At 42.5% G+C, this 17,817-nt stretch overlaps 1 protein-coding gene across 6 annotated transcripts in view; it reads right to left on the bottom strand.

Moving 5' to 3' along the window:
• The window catches only part of foxp1b (forkhead box P1b), a 551,692-nt gene that overhangs the window by 288,043 nt on the left and 245,832 nt on the right, over positions 1-17,817 (bottom strand). For all 6 annotated transcript variants that reach the window (XM_070895167.1, XM_070895172.1, XM_070895168.1 and 3 more), the window contains one exon: positions 6,793-6,974. In XM_070895167.1, coding sequence (XP_070751268.1) covers positions 6,793-6,963 — 171 coding nt within the window. In that variant the 5' untranslated portion in view covers positions 6,964-6,974. The remainder of the gene's footprint in view (positions 1-6,792; positions 6,975-17,817) is intronic.

Raw genomic sequence — 17,817 nt, 5'->3', positions numbered from 1 at the left:
CTGGCCAAAGACCGCCCCGAGTGGAGGAAGAACATCAGGGAGGGCGCTGAGCGCCTCGAGTCTCGTCGCCGAGAGCATGCAGAAAACAAGCGCAGACAGCATGCGGCAAACCAGACTCCCTACCCACCGTTTCCTTCAACGACTGTCTGCCCCACCTGTGACAGAGGCTGCAATTCCTGTATTGGACTGTTCAGTCACCTAAGAACTCATTTTTAGAGTGGAGTCAAGTCTTCCTCTATTCCGAGGAACTGCCTATGATGATGATGTAGATACATGTGTGTGTACACGTACGCATGCATGTGCATGAGAGAGAAAAGGGATGGGATAGGAGTCGGGTGCAAAAGAAAAACAAAAAAAAGACTATCAGTCAAGAGACTGGGGTATCAATTCAGCAAACAAAAGGTGTATTCATACCCTAAATGTCACTAAAGACCATTTTCCTTTTCAGCATGCTTAAAAAATGCATGGGATTTAGCTCTCAGCGGTGAACGAACGGCACCAGCCAACCTTTACAGTTACACTTGCCCAAAGATCTTTTGTGGGGTTTTGCCCTTGAACTTGCTGAAGGTGGGGAGCAGCCGCCTTTCAAAGGCTGATTAGAGTTCGAAGTTTGCTGACTATAGGTTTGTCGAACATTGTCTACAATAATTGTGGTTCGATGTGGTAACTGATGCCTCATTCTGAGATTCAGTGAGACTATGGTCCGGATTTAGCTCTCAGTGGCGAATGAACAAATGGTGCCAGCTGTTCTTTACACTTAAACATGCCCACAGACTTTCTACGGGGTTTTGCACTTGAACTTGCTGTAATTAGAGTGCCATTTCAGCACAATGTCTTCTACAGGGGATCTGGGACCTGTGTGAACAGGTAGCAATGTATCTCCTTAACCAATCAGACTGAAGAATTATTAATGCCGCGTAGAGTGTCTGAACCAAAAAATTTAACTTAAATATTTAATTCAGTGCCAAATCATGTGCAGAAAGTGAACTAAAGAGAGCGAAAGATGGGACTGAGCGAGAAATAAAAGAGACAGAAAGAAAAAGGTTTTAAAAATTACATTTTTAATTTTTTTTAAATTTCCAACAATAATTAAAATCTGAAGGAATGAGCATCCACGTTTGTAAAAGTTAATTTTCCGTACCAAAGAGAATTTTTGACAGTAATTAAGACATCACATTGTAAAAAATGTACTTACACCGGATTGGACAAGCCCTAACCTTTTCTGGTGAATTTAGTGTATATCGATCACTTAATTAGTGCAACTTCATGCCATTCCATGTGTTTCAATGCCGAGTTTCTCAGCAAGATACAGCAAAACTTCTGGAGGAGTAGGGCAACTCAGATGGCAACTTCCTGATTTCCTTGTTTAACTGCTCATGTGTGGTCACTGGAAGCTGCAGTCTGATTTATACTTTAATAACGGTGAACGCTGATAGCAAAATCCAGGATAATCTTTATGCAGACATGTTAAAATAGGTGTTCAGCATAGTGAGGAGAGTTAGACGGTTCTTGGAAGTCAACGCATGAAGACTGTATATAAGTAGACCTATTCCATTTATATCATAAATCGTTAAATAATAAAAGACTTGCATTTATATAGCATCTTTCACGACCACCGGACGCCTCAAAGCGCTTTACAGCCAAAGAAATACTCCTGGAGTGTAGTCACTGTTGTAATGTGGGAAACGCGGCAGCCTATTTGCGCACAGCAAGCTCCCACAAACAGCAATGTGATAATGACCAGATAATCTGTTTTTGTTATGTTGATTGAGGGATAAATATTGGCCAGGACACCGGGGATAACTCTCCTGTGCTCCTTTGAAACAGTGCCATGGGATCTTTTACATCCATCTGAGAGAGAGCAGACGGTTCAATGTCTCATCTGAAAGATGGTACCTCCGAAGTGCAGCACTCCCTCAGCACTGCACTGGAGTGCCAGCCTAGATTTATGTGGCCAAGTCCCGGGAGTGACTCAGAGGCGAGTGTGCTACCCACAGTACCTTAATTTACACATTTCGATGGGACAATTTGAATTTATCTATGATTAGGGCCCGAATTTGGTTAACTGCCGCCAAGTTTTCTCGGCGGTTTCCCTGTTTTTTTTTTTGCCGTTTTCCCCTCTGAGCGAGTTTGGGGAGGCCCTCACGTTGGCGGTGTGAGAAGATCGCTGGGGAGCGTCTGCTGGCGTGCGCCGACGTGCAACACCGAAAAAAGTCCACCCGCCCGTTCCCACCAGAGATTCATCCGAGCGGTCCTCCGCTCCTGCAGGAGAAAAGACCGCCGTGTGGAAGCAGGTCTTACCTGAATGGTAGGTATGAAGACCTGCACGAAAAGGTTAGTCGTATGGTTTGCTTTATTTCTTTTGCAGCGATTTTGTTTGATCGGGGCCTCTGAAGGTTTTGTCATGTTTTGCTTTTCATTTGTTGAAGTTTTTTTTTTTGAGTTCCCCTCTCCCTGAGCCCGACTCCAGCCTCGGCGTTACTTTGCCGAGGATTACATTTGCCGCCCAAAATCCAACCTACCGCCCTGAATCGCCGTGTAACGCCCATTTTTTCTGCCGGGTGTTTGAGTAAATGGATGAAACGTAGGTTTGACCAAGCTCGGGCCCTTAGTTCTTAGTTTCCAGGTAAGTAGTAGTCATAAATCTATTCATAGTACGGTAATTGTCTTACCATCCAGGGTCAAGAAGAATTTGTTGCAATCAAGGGGTAGGGAATAAAGCAAAAGTCCAACTTAACTAGTCAGAGAAAGCTTGATGAAGCAGTAAGGCTCTATAGTTAAATGAATCCCAGAGTCCCTACTACTAAGTAAACTTCAAGACGTCTCTTCAAAGGGACCCTAATGTAGGACTTCTCTTTACGGATTATTTAAATATTGCTTTGTCGCACCTCTAATAAAAAGGTGATACTTGTATCCACAGAATACCTTTGTTGTATTGTTCCAACTTAAACTGTGCACTATCAGATTGCACTGCATTGTTTTTGCTTATCAAAGCTGAGGTTGAACCTCTTTCAAAGCAACACAATTGTTCCACTGATGTTTGGGTTCAGTGGCCAAACAAAGAAACCTACAAACCATGCTTTCCATCAGGTTCCAGCAAACCAAATTGTTAAAAAGTGCAGCTGAACAAACCTAATAAAGACACTACCAGAAGTCGAGCAGACTTCTTTTGTCAGAGGGAGACAATTTGAAAATCCCTGATAATTTGAATTACAACTCAGGATGCTTACTAACTGAATAAGGCATGAGTCTACGAAAATGAATATTCATGCCGAGAAAATAATGATGGCCTTTTGAGGTTCTGTTTCTGTAGCAATTTGTCTCTATTATTAATATAAAATTTCAAACAGGATCCTTACAGAGAGTATGTGCAAACTCTCTAAATCAGATAAAGGCAATGAGAGTGTGTTGGAGAATTTGTAAGTAACCGGGCTCTCGTTTACACTATAGGAGTAAATTTGAATTGGTTTAGTATTCACAGCTGTTTTAAATCAAAAGCATCATTTATACTTGAGCTTCAGATTCACATTTGTTTTGAATTTGCAGCTGAATGCAGCAATGTGGTCAAATCATGGTGCTCGGCTATTTACTCCGATCGTACTTTGGAGTAAAAACTCCCACCTCTTGACCTCAGAGCTGACCTGAATTGTGAACAGGAGATTGACATCGGGCTGGTATAAATGGCTAATACAAATCTTCTGCAGGAAAGCAGATCTCTGTACATCCACTGTGCTGGTAATTGAATACCTTCCAACATTGCACAGTCCATTCAAATACTCCCTGCCTTGTACAAAATATACCTTTGAATATTATTCATTGTACCCCATTTCTTACCTTGAAGTACTCTTTTCAAAAGTTACTACCTTTTGTTAAAAAAAAAACAAATTATTAATAAGGTAGGCTAACAGGTTCACAAAATTTTAACATTGATTCTGTGAAATTGGCTGTGTATTTGGAGATCTTTATTTTTCCTGAAGGTCCTGGCCATTGGTGTTATGCATGAATGAACTTTCAACTCATGCTCAAAACTCTGAAAGAGCGCACCTTCACCTAGCCATGTACAGCCATTACCCAGCCACCAGATCTATCTCCCCATTTGCCCATCAATGCAGCTAGTGTGCGAGCTCAATAGGTACTGTCCAACACATTTATGTTTTAAATAGAAAAGACTTTCAAATGCTAGGGGAGTGAATTTGGTTCAGATCAACAGATCCAAATTGAATTCAATACCCCTGTGTAAAAGAGGTCCTGGCTCACAAAGCAAGCAATTCTCTGCCATTTAGAGTTCAAACTAGAAAGCAGCTCGTGTGGGCTTCTTTCCTTTTGCCCTGTAAATAAACACTAGTGTAAACTGGCATGCACAATATTATATAATATACAGCATTATATTGTTCTACAGAAAAAGTCATCCTTTAACCTTTTATTAATAAAGCACTGTACCAGCTCAAGTACACTTCAGATCCATCAGACAGCCTGTATATGCACTTTACCAACATTTAAATTCTGTCTGCTCAGCGCTATTTGTCAATAAATGCTAGCAATTGCAAAATACCCATGTTTATTTTTCCTAGAACACTGATATGAGCAAGGTGCAATATGCAAGCACTGCAGAACAAATTCACAGCAAACTTCAGCAGCAACCTGAAATAAAAGACTTGGATCAAATCATACCTCTTAAATGTTCTGGTAGTTTTGCAGAGATAGATATATACATTTTTTTCTTATGAGACTGGTCGTTTGATGCCATGTCTGGAAGAGGCTTTGGTGATAGTGTCTACATCACTAAGATCTTCTGTATTTGAAATAAAATGAAGCCCCTTCTCTGTGGCCCTCTTGTGGTAGGTATCGCAGGCTGTATTCAAACTAAGCCTGGGGGCTTCTTGCAGCAAATTCTGGTCTTTGTTCATTCGTACATTTTTTAAAGAATTTGATTGCTCACCTTAATACTTCTATTCTAATGTAAATCAGATTAATTCAATTTAGAGTAGGGCAATCTTTCCTGCAAGAGGATTTTATAAGCACCCCCTTCACAATCCCGAACCATAGACCCCATTCCATTTCACCCACAACACTGACTAGACTGAAGTGCTATTCTTCTTCCTCTGCTTTCTAAATCATCTTAACCTCACGTGCCCTGGACTAAAGGAAAGGAGTTCCACAGAAATAATAGCAATTTTAAACATGTACTCAAAAGACGTGCATGTATTTGTAGATAACAATGCTATAGAAAACTATAAGGCATAAAAATTCAATAGACCTTCGAGCCCCTTCGACTTAGTTAAAAATGTAGCAGTTGTCTGTCTCCCAAGAGCTTTACTGTCACTATCAGTCAAATCCCTTTTGGATTACATGTTGATCAGGTTATTCCGAACTGAATCAGAATTGGTTACTATTTACACTGTGCTTACTGAAACCCAAGACATCTGCCAAACCATATCCAATACCTAGTCAAATACGTACTTATGGGTGATGCAGGGTGTACATGTGGTGTAAAATGATTTTTCTTGTACAAAGCATTAGGGTATAATTTGACACACTGTGCAAGTGACTACAAGACCTAGATGTCTTTAGCCAAAGTTTAAAGTTCACCGTGGCAGTGGCAGTGCCAGGCAGTAATAAGCTCTTTCCAAAATAAAAATGGAACTATCAGTATATGTGCAGCCATAGAACTGTGTGCAGATTGAGCTAAGAATTGAGGTAAATGGATCAGTAGCGTCAGCATGCAGCCTCAAGCACTCCCAAGTGTTCCTCTCAAAATCCTGATCTACTGTGGCCCCGGCCTGTTCACAAGATGAGGAACACCATTTGACACAGATTAGCTCATCCACCCAGAAAGACCTTACTATCTCCCTTAACGGCACCTATTGTTACTTAAATGTTTCACCTCCTCTACTATATCCGCAAGTCCATTCCACGCGTTGATCACTCTTTGTGTGAAGAGCTTCCTGACAGGAGATAAATGTGCCGTTTTCTTGTATGAACCTATGTCTTCTTGCCTTACTCTCAAGATTCAGTTTGAAGCAATGTTGCAGATCTACTGTTTCTATAATACTACTTACAATCTTAAAACCTCTCTAAGTTCTTTTCTAATGACCTGATGTGCATCCAAAACTTCTCCTATGGAAAAAAGACTGTTTCCTTACAACAGGTATAGAATTTGAGCCCATATATTTCGAAAGACTGGCAAATAATTGAATTATCACACGACTAACTAAAATGTGATTACTATGCCTGGTCCTTACTTGGAAAGACTCAATTCAATTCTGTTGCATTTTGAATGATTCTTTTTTAAAAGAAGGAAATTCTGAATAAAGGTGAATAGTAGAAATTGAACTGATGATGGTAACAATCTGTGATTCACAGCTCGTCATAATTCACCAGCTCACAGCCACATTTCTAATTCTTTTTATTTTAAAAAGGAACCAAAATCACTGTTTTTTGACTACAGTGCAAACTTTTTCAAAGTCCTTTTTGAACAATTCTGATTCTGTTTTTATGCTACACATTAATCAAAGCTTTACCCTGTTGTCTTTGTACAGCAAATCAGAGTCTGCCCCTGGCAAAGAATGAGGGAAAGTCAACAGGAATTAAGTTTCAGTGCAACTGTTTACTCAACTGTGGCCTGCAGTTATTGAAATTTTATCCATGGTTTTGTGTGACTACAGCAGTAATGAATTCAGCATGACTGCAATTCTCTAAGTAATGGCACATTTATTTCAAGCAACAACCTGCACCTCTACACTGACTGAGGTAAAATACAATCTGCATCAAAAGCCATGGCATTAACTATACCTGTTGTTGCTGGAGATGAACCAATTCAGCAGCGGTCACTTCAACCGAGGATATGTCACCGTTTGATCTCCCTTCCCTTGTGCTACTGTCTGGATAGTGGTTACCACTGCTAGCTCCGTTCTGATTGGCTGAACCGTTGCTTGCTGCCTCAATCCCAGATTCTTGCATCATGACTCAAAAACCTGAAAAATAATTCAGAACAACAGCTGTTAACACGGTAATTTTAGATTTTGTCCTCAGCTTTTAAGTTGCCAAAACGGTGATGAAGTAGTAACAAAAAGCCTTTTTTTTTTCTTTGGAGTAACTGTGCACAGACTTTGTAGTTACTTAATTACCTACACAAATAGCATCACATTGGTCAGATTTTTTATATATATATAAGAAAAATAATGGCACACACCATTATTTCTAGTCACTGGATCGTACTATTTTTGTGGGATTTAATTTCACTGGTGTTAAAATAAAACACCCATAAAACTAAATGCCTTATAAGATTTCTAAGAGTTTAATTTGTCTCAGTGCTATGCAACATAATTAAAATCCAACAAAAGAGAAAAAGAGGCAATTAGGTTCCTTTTCCTCCAGTAGCTGCTGTGAACAAAAAAGCAGAAACCCATTTCTTACTTGTACTGACTTTTTTTGTTCAGATTAGTGACTGAGGAAAAAATATTCTAGTGAACATAATGTGCCTTAAAAATAAAATACAGCATTTTACCAGCACTCTAGTAAAGTTCAATTAGTTTCAAAGTTCAGTAATCATATCCAAAATCTGTTGCATGAATTTATTCCTGTTACATTTATCCACCTCCTTTAAATAAAAGATTTTGTGCATAGACCAGTTCAATTCAGATTCTGATGTGATCTCTCCCTTCCCTAGTCGAATAGCTTGTTGACACTCATTATCGAGGCTCGTACATGAAAAATGACCATGTTGATGAAGAACTGGAGGTCAACCAACACTCCAGCAGGAAGTCAGCACCTTCCAAGCGACAAAGGAAGAAAAATGAAACTCAAAAAAATAATTCAGACTATGTATTGGTCAATTTTAAGTTTACATCTTCAATCTATTAAGAGAAAGTTGTTGACAATCATGGTGGCTCCAATTGAATGTTGGGAAGACCGAAGGCATGGTTTTCGGTCCCTGCCACAAATTCTGTCTCTTAGCCACTGACTCCATCCCTCTCCCCAACTTCCATCTGATGCTGAACCAGACTGTTCGCAACCTTGGTGTCATATTTGACCCCGAAATGATCTTTTGACCACAAATCCACAGCATAACTAAGACCGTCTATTTCCACCTCCTTATCATCGCCCGTCTCCGCCCCTGCCTCAGCTCATCAGCTGCTGTAGCTCCCATCTGTGCCTTTGTTACCTCTAGACTTGACTATTCCAAAGCACTCCTGGCTGGCCTCCCACATTCTACCCTATGTAAACTGGAGGTGATCCAAAATTTAGTTGTCTGTGTCCTAACTCGCACCAAATCCCCGTCACCCATCACCCCTGTGCTCGCTGATCTACATTGGCTCCCGTTAAGCATAGCCTCAATTTCAAAATTCTCATCCTTATTTTCAAATCCCACCATGGCCTCACCCCTCCCTATCTCTGTAATCTCCTCCAGCCCCACAACCCCCCCCCCCCAACCCCCGCCCAAGATGTCTGCACTCCTCTAATTCTGCCCTCTTGAGCATCCCTGACTATAATCGCTCAACCATTGCTGGCCGTGCCTTCTGTTGCCTAGATCCCAAACTCTCGAACTCCCTGCCTATACCTCTCCACCTCTCTTTCCTCTTTCCAGACACTCCTTAAAACATACCTCTTTGACCAAGGTGGTCACCTGCCTTAATTTCTACTTATACGGCTCGGATTCAAATTTTTATCTCCTAATACTCCTGTTGATGTTTCACTATGTTAAAGGCGCTATATAATTACAAGTTGTTGTTGTTGTCTGACTTTGAAATAATCATCTGATTAGTTGGAGTAATTGCATGCTTCCTAGCCATTAATAGTTGTTGGAAAATGAATTTGATGCCCAGAAGAGTAACTGAAAATATCCGGGCATTTGGATTAATCAATGTTGTATTTTTATGAGCGTTGGGAGACTAAGAAAGGTGTTTAATACATAGGGAATTCCTGGCCAAAGTCCACCCTAAGTGGAGGAAGTGCATCCAGGAGGGCGCCGAGCACCTCGAGTCTCATCGCCGAGAGCATGCAGAAATCAAGCGAAGGCAGCGGAAAGAGCGTGCGGCAAACCTGTCCCATCCTCCCTTTCCCTCAACGACTATCTGTTCCACCTGGGACAGTGACTATTCAGCCACCTAAGGACTCATTTTTAGAGTCTTCCTCGATTCCGATATGTATGATGGGTTCTGCAACTTTAAATTCAGTTAAACTATAGAGCAACCATTAAGTAAAACTAGTTGTTGCTAGACCAGTACATTTGTATTTCAAAATGGACCACATGGAATGTTTTGCAAAGACTGGGTATGGAAAACATGCCCTAGGTTACATGGGTTTAATTTTTCTGAGAGTTAGGAAATAAAGCCTAATCTGTGACAAAAGAAGCACTGCCTCTTTAACTTTGGTTTGCCTTTGGCAGTTGGCAGGCTTTTAATTCACTTCACACCTTGATAGTGATGTACTTGTGTGATCAAAACCCAACTGTAACTCTTTACTTTGATGAATTAACCTTTTTGGGAAAGTTGCTCAGCTAACAAGAAGAGAGGCTTTATTCCTGGACAGTTAATGAAGGTTGACCAAGTCAGGCTGAAATGAATTAACTTAACTGATCAATTATTTATATGAAGCAGAAAAAATGCCCTTAAAACACTCTGCCTAATCATCAAAGGAAGTGAAAATTGAACTAAACACAGATTTATAATATCACATTCTTACTCCTGTGGGAAGCTCAGTCACTGGAACCAGAATGGGACTAATAAAAGCCAACTGACAAAGATTCTAAATTAAAACAATTTCAAATGCCGTGTGACAGAAAATGCTAAATAGTAAAGAGCGTTACCAAATCCGTAAACTAGAGGCAAAATTATCCAAACACAATGCGTCTATAATGCAGTTTAAAAATACTACGTGCCATTCCACTGATATTATGCATGCACTGTCGCCCCATAATGAATTTTCACAATTATAAAAGGAAGGAGTAAATTTTCTAATGCACAGCAGCTAAAAAGTAATCAAGAGAATGAGCCTAAAGGCTATTTCAATGTATGCAGAACTACTGACCCACAATAAACTGAAGGTAGCCCACAGTGAATTCAGAATAATGCCCAAATGCTAAGTACCTATTCTGATGAGGAACAGCTAAAATTAACACTCAATTAATTTTTGAATCGACAAACAAATGAAACTCATAAATCTACCTTCTCATTAATTTTACTGTAGTGTAATATCACGCTGCAATATCGAGAAGAAATCTTAAGTGTTATCCATCATGAATATCAAAAAAGGGTAGCACTAAAACAGCATAAATTATGTATATTACCTGTTGGTAAAAATGATAAATGTTTTATCATTTCCAATGCATAATGTGAGTTTCAGCATTATTGAAGATAAAAATATGTGATTTTCTTTGAATACTCATCTAGAGCAAAAGTGCATTAATTAATGGGGGGAAAGGGCCTGTTTCACAAACACACATGATTTGTCAAGGTCACAATGCCTGTAGTTTTTTGCCTTATCTTTGAACTGTCCCAGCATTCTTGTTACCAACCTTAACAGGTTCGGTCAGGTTTAAATGCACAACAAATATCCTGAAACAACAACAACATTCAGAACAATAACACAGGCAGTCCTTGTAAAGGTTTTTAAACTTGTTTACCAAACACCGCGAGGAACAAACTAAGCATACAGTCACCTGCAACCACCTCCCACACTTGCAGCACAACACTGCACCTCTCTGACAGAGAGGCCTGTTAAGCCAGCATTTGTTGGACAAAGAATTTTCTGTCCATCTGATGTACCCAGTATGCCCGTACTCTTCTTGTTCAATTCTGTCTCTTTTTGTTGGGCGGCGGGGGGAAGCAAGAGCAAGCAAACTGCATAGATACCATTCCACTCTAAGGAGATCTAGTGGAGAACTAAACAGCTTGCTAATCTGCTAGCCCCTTCACTCAAGTCTCCGATAAGAAAAGCAAACTCAAGTCTGCTTGAACTGCATTCCACGGACAAGCTCCCTTCTTCTTTATCAAAACACAGCATTAAGTATTGTCCACCCATACAGGATAAACTGCTGCTCACACCCGTAAACAGAGGTATATTTGTTTAATAACTGATTGCTGCCATAGCTACAGTAAACAACGTGCCTGCATTTGTGTTCATGAACAAACACATCATCTTGCAAGACCAATTTAACATTAACCAGGTGGAATAATCGACAGATTTTGTAGGTGACACTCAGCCAAGACAATGTAAACAGATTGAGGAGGAGAAAGGGGCCATTCTTAGGGAATCAAGGTCGAGGCAATGCATTGTGGCTTGAGTAAACAGTGAGAAGAACTTAAGACAAACAACTAGTCAGTCTTCTTTCATCCCCTGACATTTATACAAGTGGTGATTTTTGTATATTAACATATATCAGCTGCCGCCCACCATGAAATCAGCCCAGTGTGAGACTAGGACAACCTGTTTACACAAGGATGTGTTTACTCACAAACAACAATTGTTTGCATCAGCAGCTTAGCCTTATCCATCCGTTGCTAACCACACAGAAACGTGCCCTATTTCTTTCATTTGGTTGTTTTTTTCCACGCTAAATCAAATCTTCAAATCTCCCTTTGTTCCAGTTCACACGTACTTTCTGCAGCCCTGTTATGAATGGCACGACCAGGGAGCATGAAGGATTACAGGAGAAATTATTCTTTTTAACATAGGATTTTTTTTTAGTTGTCTGACACACAAATATGATTTAAGTGTGCATTTAAACTGGTGTGAAATAAACACACTCAGAGAGCGATGTGCCCCCGGCAAATCTGAATAATTTCATCAAATGTCAACATGTGGGAAAATGGTCTTTCTGAGCATGTGTAGTTCAAAGCATTACAATACATGAGTAATCGCGATGTACCACAAGGAGGGTGGAACTGAGGAAAATAGTTGCAGTTTACAAGTGTTCCACAAGATAACATTTTCTCTACAAGTTCAGCATTATAAATGATTGTCAAACAAACAAATTGTGGACTAATATGGAAAAAAATATATCATTAAATTATTTCCCCAACACATTGACCTCAGCAAAAAGCTGTTCTACCTGTTACTAATTTGAGCTGCAAAACCCATTTGTTTTAGATAACTTGTGTACAGTTCTGCACACGTGACCCGTTTTGCAGTGAACATCATATCAGGACGTTGGGAGTGTTCAGCTTATCAGCAGTTTTCGAATGATTCCCCATCCCTGCTGTGCTCAATGTTCCACAATATACATGTTTAAATTTACACATACACAAACACACATTGTAGCCATACTGCAAAAACAAAACAAATCATACCAACGACATCTCATTTTACTCATCAAGACAAAAATGTATTTTAAATAATCTTCAAAGTGAACTTTTTGGGTGAACAGAATGCATATCAAATTGAAACACAGAAGCTACAAGATCAAAGTGAATCTGTACGACAGCCTTTAATGCTTGCCCATTTTTTCATATAATAATCTTAATACATTTTGATTACAGGACTTTATAGTTAATTGGTATCAGTTGTTTTAACGAACCAAATAAAATACAAGTTTGTTCTTTTTAATAATCCAAATGGGTGATTTTTTTTGCTCATCGCAATGAAGGATGTCACTAGTGAGGAATGGAACATGTTGCACCTGTTGGCAACCAGTAACAGCATCAAGCAATCCAGGCCAAGTAAAACACGGGTTAAATGTAGGGCAAAGCTCCCTGATACAGTTCCACAAATGTAGCTTAACTTCAAGCTCAAAAGGCTTTCCCATATGTCCTCTCTCATGCCAGTGAGAAAAAGGGAATACTGTGTCATTCTGAAATCCAGCCTTCTTGAGCCATTATAAATTACTCACTCTTTACTTTTGCGTTGACTGCAAGTGAATGGACTGAGGCTCAAGGGAGAGTGACTCAGATGTATCTGAACACCCTCGCCTCTGAGTCACAAAGTTGTGGGTTCAAGTCCCGCTCCAGAGACTTGAGCACAAGACGTAGACTGATACTTCAGTGCAGTAGAAACATAGAAAATAGGTGCAGGAGAAGGCCATTCGGCCCTTCGAGCCTGCACCACCATTCAATAAGATCATGGTTGATCATCACCTCTGTACCCCTTTCCTGCTTTCTGTCCATACCCTTTGATCCCTTTAGCCATAAGGGCCATATCGAACTCCCTCTTGAATATCTCCAACGAACTGGCATCAACAACTCTGCGGTAGGGAATTCCACAGATTAACAACTCTCTGGGTATTAAGGGAGTGCTGCACTGTCAGAGGTCCTGGGGGAGAAATTGGCCAGCCCTGTGCACGTTTTTTCGGCGATATTTTGCCTTTTTTGGCACTAAAAGGTACTCACCTAAATTGGCCAAAGTTAACGAATGGCGGTTTTGAAATATCACTGAAAAGCGGATCGACCATGTGCAACGCCAAAAACTGCACCACTTAAAATTGGCCTGGAAAAAGTCTGGTTGAAGCCCCAGAAATAGCGATAGGTATGAAGATCTACAAAAAAGGTAAGTTGAAGTTTTTATTTTTTAACGATTCATTAGTTAAGTGTATAGTGAATGATTTCTGATTTTTTTATTTTTGAAATTTTTTTGTATTTAATCCCCTCCCAGGGCCTGTATTTTTGGCGGTGATAGGCCTCAGGTTAAAGTTGCCGATGACCACGGTTTCCACCGCAAATCCTCATGCAATGCCGTTTTTTACCATTGGGCGCATTTTATTGCCTATTTTACCCCCTTAAAAAATGGCGATGTTTTTAGTGCTATTTTTGCTGTAAAATAACGGAAAAAACCCGCTATCGCCAAAAACTGAATTTCTAGAACCGTATCTTTCAGATGAAACGTTAAACCAAGGGCACTTCTGCCCTCTCAGTTGGACACAAAGTAAACATAGCACTATATCCGCAAGATCCTGCAAATCCCTTGGGAGGACAGACGCACCAACGTCAGTGTTCTCAACCAGGTTAACATCCCCAGCATCGAAGCACTGACCACACTCGAGGCGAGCTACATTGTCCGCATGCCCGACACAAGTCTCCCAAAGCATGCACTCTACTTGGAATTCCTACACGTCAAGCGAGCCCAAGGTGGGCAGAGGAAACGTTTCAAGGACACCCTCAAAGCTTCCTTGATAAAGTGCAACATCCCCATCGACACCTGGGAATCCCTGGCCAAAGACTGCCCTAAGTGGAGGAAGAGCATCCAGGAGGGCGCTGAGCACCTCGAGTCTCGTCACTGAAAGCATGCAGAAATCAAGCTCAGGCAGCAGAAGGAGCGTGCGGCAAACCAGGCTCCCCACCCACCCTTTCCTTCAACGATTGTCTGCCCCACCTGTGACAGAGACTGTAATTCCCGTATTGGATTGTACAGTCATCTGAGAACTCGCTTTTAGAGTGGAAGCAAGTCTTCCTCGATTTCGAGGGACTGCCAATGATGATGATGATATCGAAGAATTGCAAGGGAGCTTTCCCCGGTGTCGGGCCAATATTTATCTTTCAACCAACATCACTAAAACAGATTATCTGGTGATTATCACATTGCTGTTTGTGGGGCCTTGCTGTGTGCAAAATGGCTGTGTCGCATTTCCGACATTATAATAGTAATTACACTTCATAAGTACTTAATTAGCTGTAATGAACTTTGCGAAGTCTTGAGGTCTTGAAATGCACTATATAAATGCAAATCTTTTTTGCCAGTATAAAATAGCAACTCGACTGACTAGGGTACATTTTCCCCCAGGTGTGTTCGAACGGTCGGTAAGTGGAGCAACTTTTCTGGCCACCTGATCACGTGGACAGAAAGCCCAGCTGATTTTGACAGGTTGCCCAGGCACTTAGATCTCTGACGGGCAGCCCAATTTCTGCCTGAGATCTGCAGTATTTCACGGAAGAATGCACCTCTTCAAGAGAGATATCAAATCACCCTGAGAAGAGTTTGTCTTTCTGATTTTTTAGTGATTTCGCAACGTTTGCTACATGTTCAGTGCCCCCGAGAAGAGCAAGTTCTGTTGTTTCTCCACTTGCTTTCAGAGTGTTGAAGGCTGGAGCTCCAAGATTCAGTGGCATGGCCGTGGAGATGCAAGTGGAGCACATTGCGGGAACGGAAGCAGGTCCTCTTCCCCAGGGAACCCCCAAATTTATCCAGGCACCTGAATCACTGTTGCAACACTCCAATGGCTTGCTCCATTACTGCCCTGGTGCCTCCAAAACGCTTGTTGCATGACCTTTCAGCTAGGGTCTGTGTCATCTATACAGGTGTCATCAGCCATGGCGATAACAGGTATGCTCTGTCCCCTAATAACCATCTATGAACCTACTGCTCTGGGTCAATAGTGTGGAGATCCAGGAGTGATGCAGGATGAATGCATCATGGCTACCGCCAGGGAACTGTGCCTCCTCGACCAGGCCAACATCCCCAGCATTGAAGCATGGAATACACTTGATCAGCTCCGTTGGGCAGGTCACATCGTTCGCATGCCAGACACAAGACTCCCAAAGGGCTGGTGTGCACAGGCATCTTCCGGGATCTGGAATATTAGGTCCTTCACTGAAACACCTGTGAACGTTTTGGCGTGGAAGCAAGTCATCCTCGACTGGAGGGACTGCGTATGATGATGATTAAGGCAAGCGCTCTACTCGGAACTCCTTCACGGCAAACGAGGCAAAGGTGGGCAGAGGAAACATTTCAAGGACACCCTCAAAGCCTCCCTGATAAAGTGCAACACCCCACTGACACCTGGGAGTCCCTGGCCAAAGACCGCCCCAAGTGGAGGAAGTGTATCTGGGAGGGCGCTGAGCACCTCGAGTCTCATCGCCGAGAGCATGCAGAAATCAAGCGCGGGCTGCGGAAAGAGCGTGCGGCAAACCAGTCCCACCCACCCTTTCCCTCAACGACTATCTGTCCCACCTGTGACAGGGACCGTGGTTCTTGTATTGGACTATTCAGCCACCTAAGGACACATTTTTAGAATGGAAGCAAGTCTTCCTCGATTCCGAGGGGCTGCCTATGATGATGATGTGTACATACCTACATAATTCATAGACTATGGTCACACGCCAAGTGCACATTGAGAGAGTGGCACTCCTTCGTGGTTATAGAAGGTCCTGACTCATGTGGCAGTGCCTTAATCTACATGAGAGCGGTGAGTAGCAGGCTGGACTTGTGGGAACTGAGCAACTGCTGCATATCCCTCTGCTTTGCTACGTTGACTGGAGGACTTGATGTACTGGCCTGCCTTAGCAAACAGAGTATCCATCAGTTGTCTTATGCCGGCACATGCAGCCAACTAGCTAACACGTGTCATGCCACCTGTTGCAGCCTGGAAGGACTTTGACGGCTACTATCACCTTGACAGTCACTGCAGAGAGTGACCAGATGGCACAGCAAGCCGCAGCTTCTTCTGCAGGAGGCTGCACAGGTCTGATACCGTCTGCCGGGAGAACCAGAGGCTCTTTATACATGGTTCCTCGGTGAGCTGTAGAGCGTAGGGTCGCCTGAGCATGACCCTCCTCCTCTGTGCTGCTGTAATAGCACCTGTTGCAGCTCCAGCATTCTCTCCTTGTTGCTCCTGCTGCTGGTGAAGACGTTATTTTTGCTGGTCACCCTCTGGTACTTCACCCAGGTGACCATTCTTCAAGTATTAATGTGGACACTTAAGGTGTTGAACGGTTAAGCGGTCCCGGCCTGCAAGACAATCAGCAGGCCGGGGCCATTGGAGGGAGCAGCGTGCTGCCGCTGGAGGGCGACGGCTACGAAGCCAGGTCGCTGATTGCAGTGCGAGCAGGCACAGCAGGAAGGGCGAAGGAGCAGCAAAAGTCTGTAGAGGGAAGTGACCGGGGCCCAGGAGAGGCGTGAGTCTGAGGCCCAGAAGAGGCGAGGGCCCAGGGGCAGCACGGGCCAGCCCACACTGTGATATGTGTGAGCACTAGATCCGTGCAGCAAAGCTGGTCTCCAGTCGTCTTGGGTGCCACTGGACCAAGACCTAGCTCTGTCAAGCCCGTGTGGTGGCTTGTGTGCAATGGCCACCACACGTTAAAAAAATCCAAGCACAGGCATCTTCCACCCTTCAGGATGTAGTTCAGGATCTGGAATATTAGGTCCTTCACTGAAACACCTGTGAACTCATCCCTTTTTGGCGTGGAAGCAAGTCATCCTAGCTTCGAGGGACCGCCTATGATGATGATGATGAATGGTTAAGTGACCACAGTGGGGAGAGAGCATCACAACTAAGCCAGTCTTGTCCCCATCTGATACCCACATGTGCACGTCCAGCACAAGTGACTGGATAGCTGTCAGGAATAGAAGCACTGCCCAATTTTTCTCTCGCTACCACAGGGGTGCGGAAGCCAATTTGATATTAGTAGGCACCAATTGATAAACTTCACCTATATAGGTAAATTCATCAATCCGTCACTCCCAGTGACAGCCATGCTGGAAGGAAGTGTCAATCAAAGTCATTGCTACAACATCATCATAGGCAGCTCCTCGGAATCGAGGAAGACTTGCTTCCACTCTAAAAATGAGTCCTTAGGTGGCTGTACAATCCAATACGGGAGCCACAGTCCCTGTCACAGGTGGGGACAGTCGTTGAGGGTAAGGGTGGGTGGGACTAGTTTGCCGCATACTCTTTCCGCTGCCTGCTACAACACTGTGGCACCGATTCACCGTTGAACCCGTCGAGCATGGCTACCAATGGGAACATACAATCAGCAAATTGATCTTAAAGAGCCCATCCAATATGTTGTTTGTTGCAGAAATTCATATTTATGTAGTTGGGGGTGTTTTTTGTGAGGTTACGTATATTGTTTAGACCGAATAGTAGTGGCTTTATTTTACATCGAGCTG

The sequence above is a fragment of the Pristiophorus japonicus genome, chromosome 12 (genome assembly GCF_044704955.1).
Source record: "Pristiophorus japonicus isolate sPriJap1 chromosome 12, sPriJap1.hap1, whole genome shotgun sequence".
Classification (NCBI taxonomy): domain Eukaryota; kingdom Metazoa; phylum Chordata; class Chondrichthyes; family Pristiophoridae; genus Pristiophorus; species Pristiophorus japonicus.
This window is presented reverse-complemented; position numbering and strand designations above follow the sequence as displayed.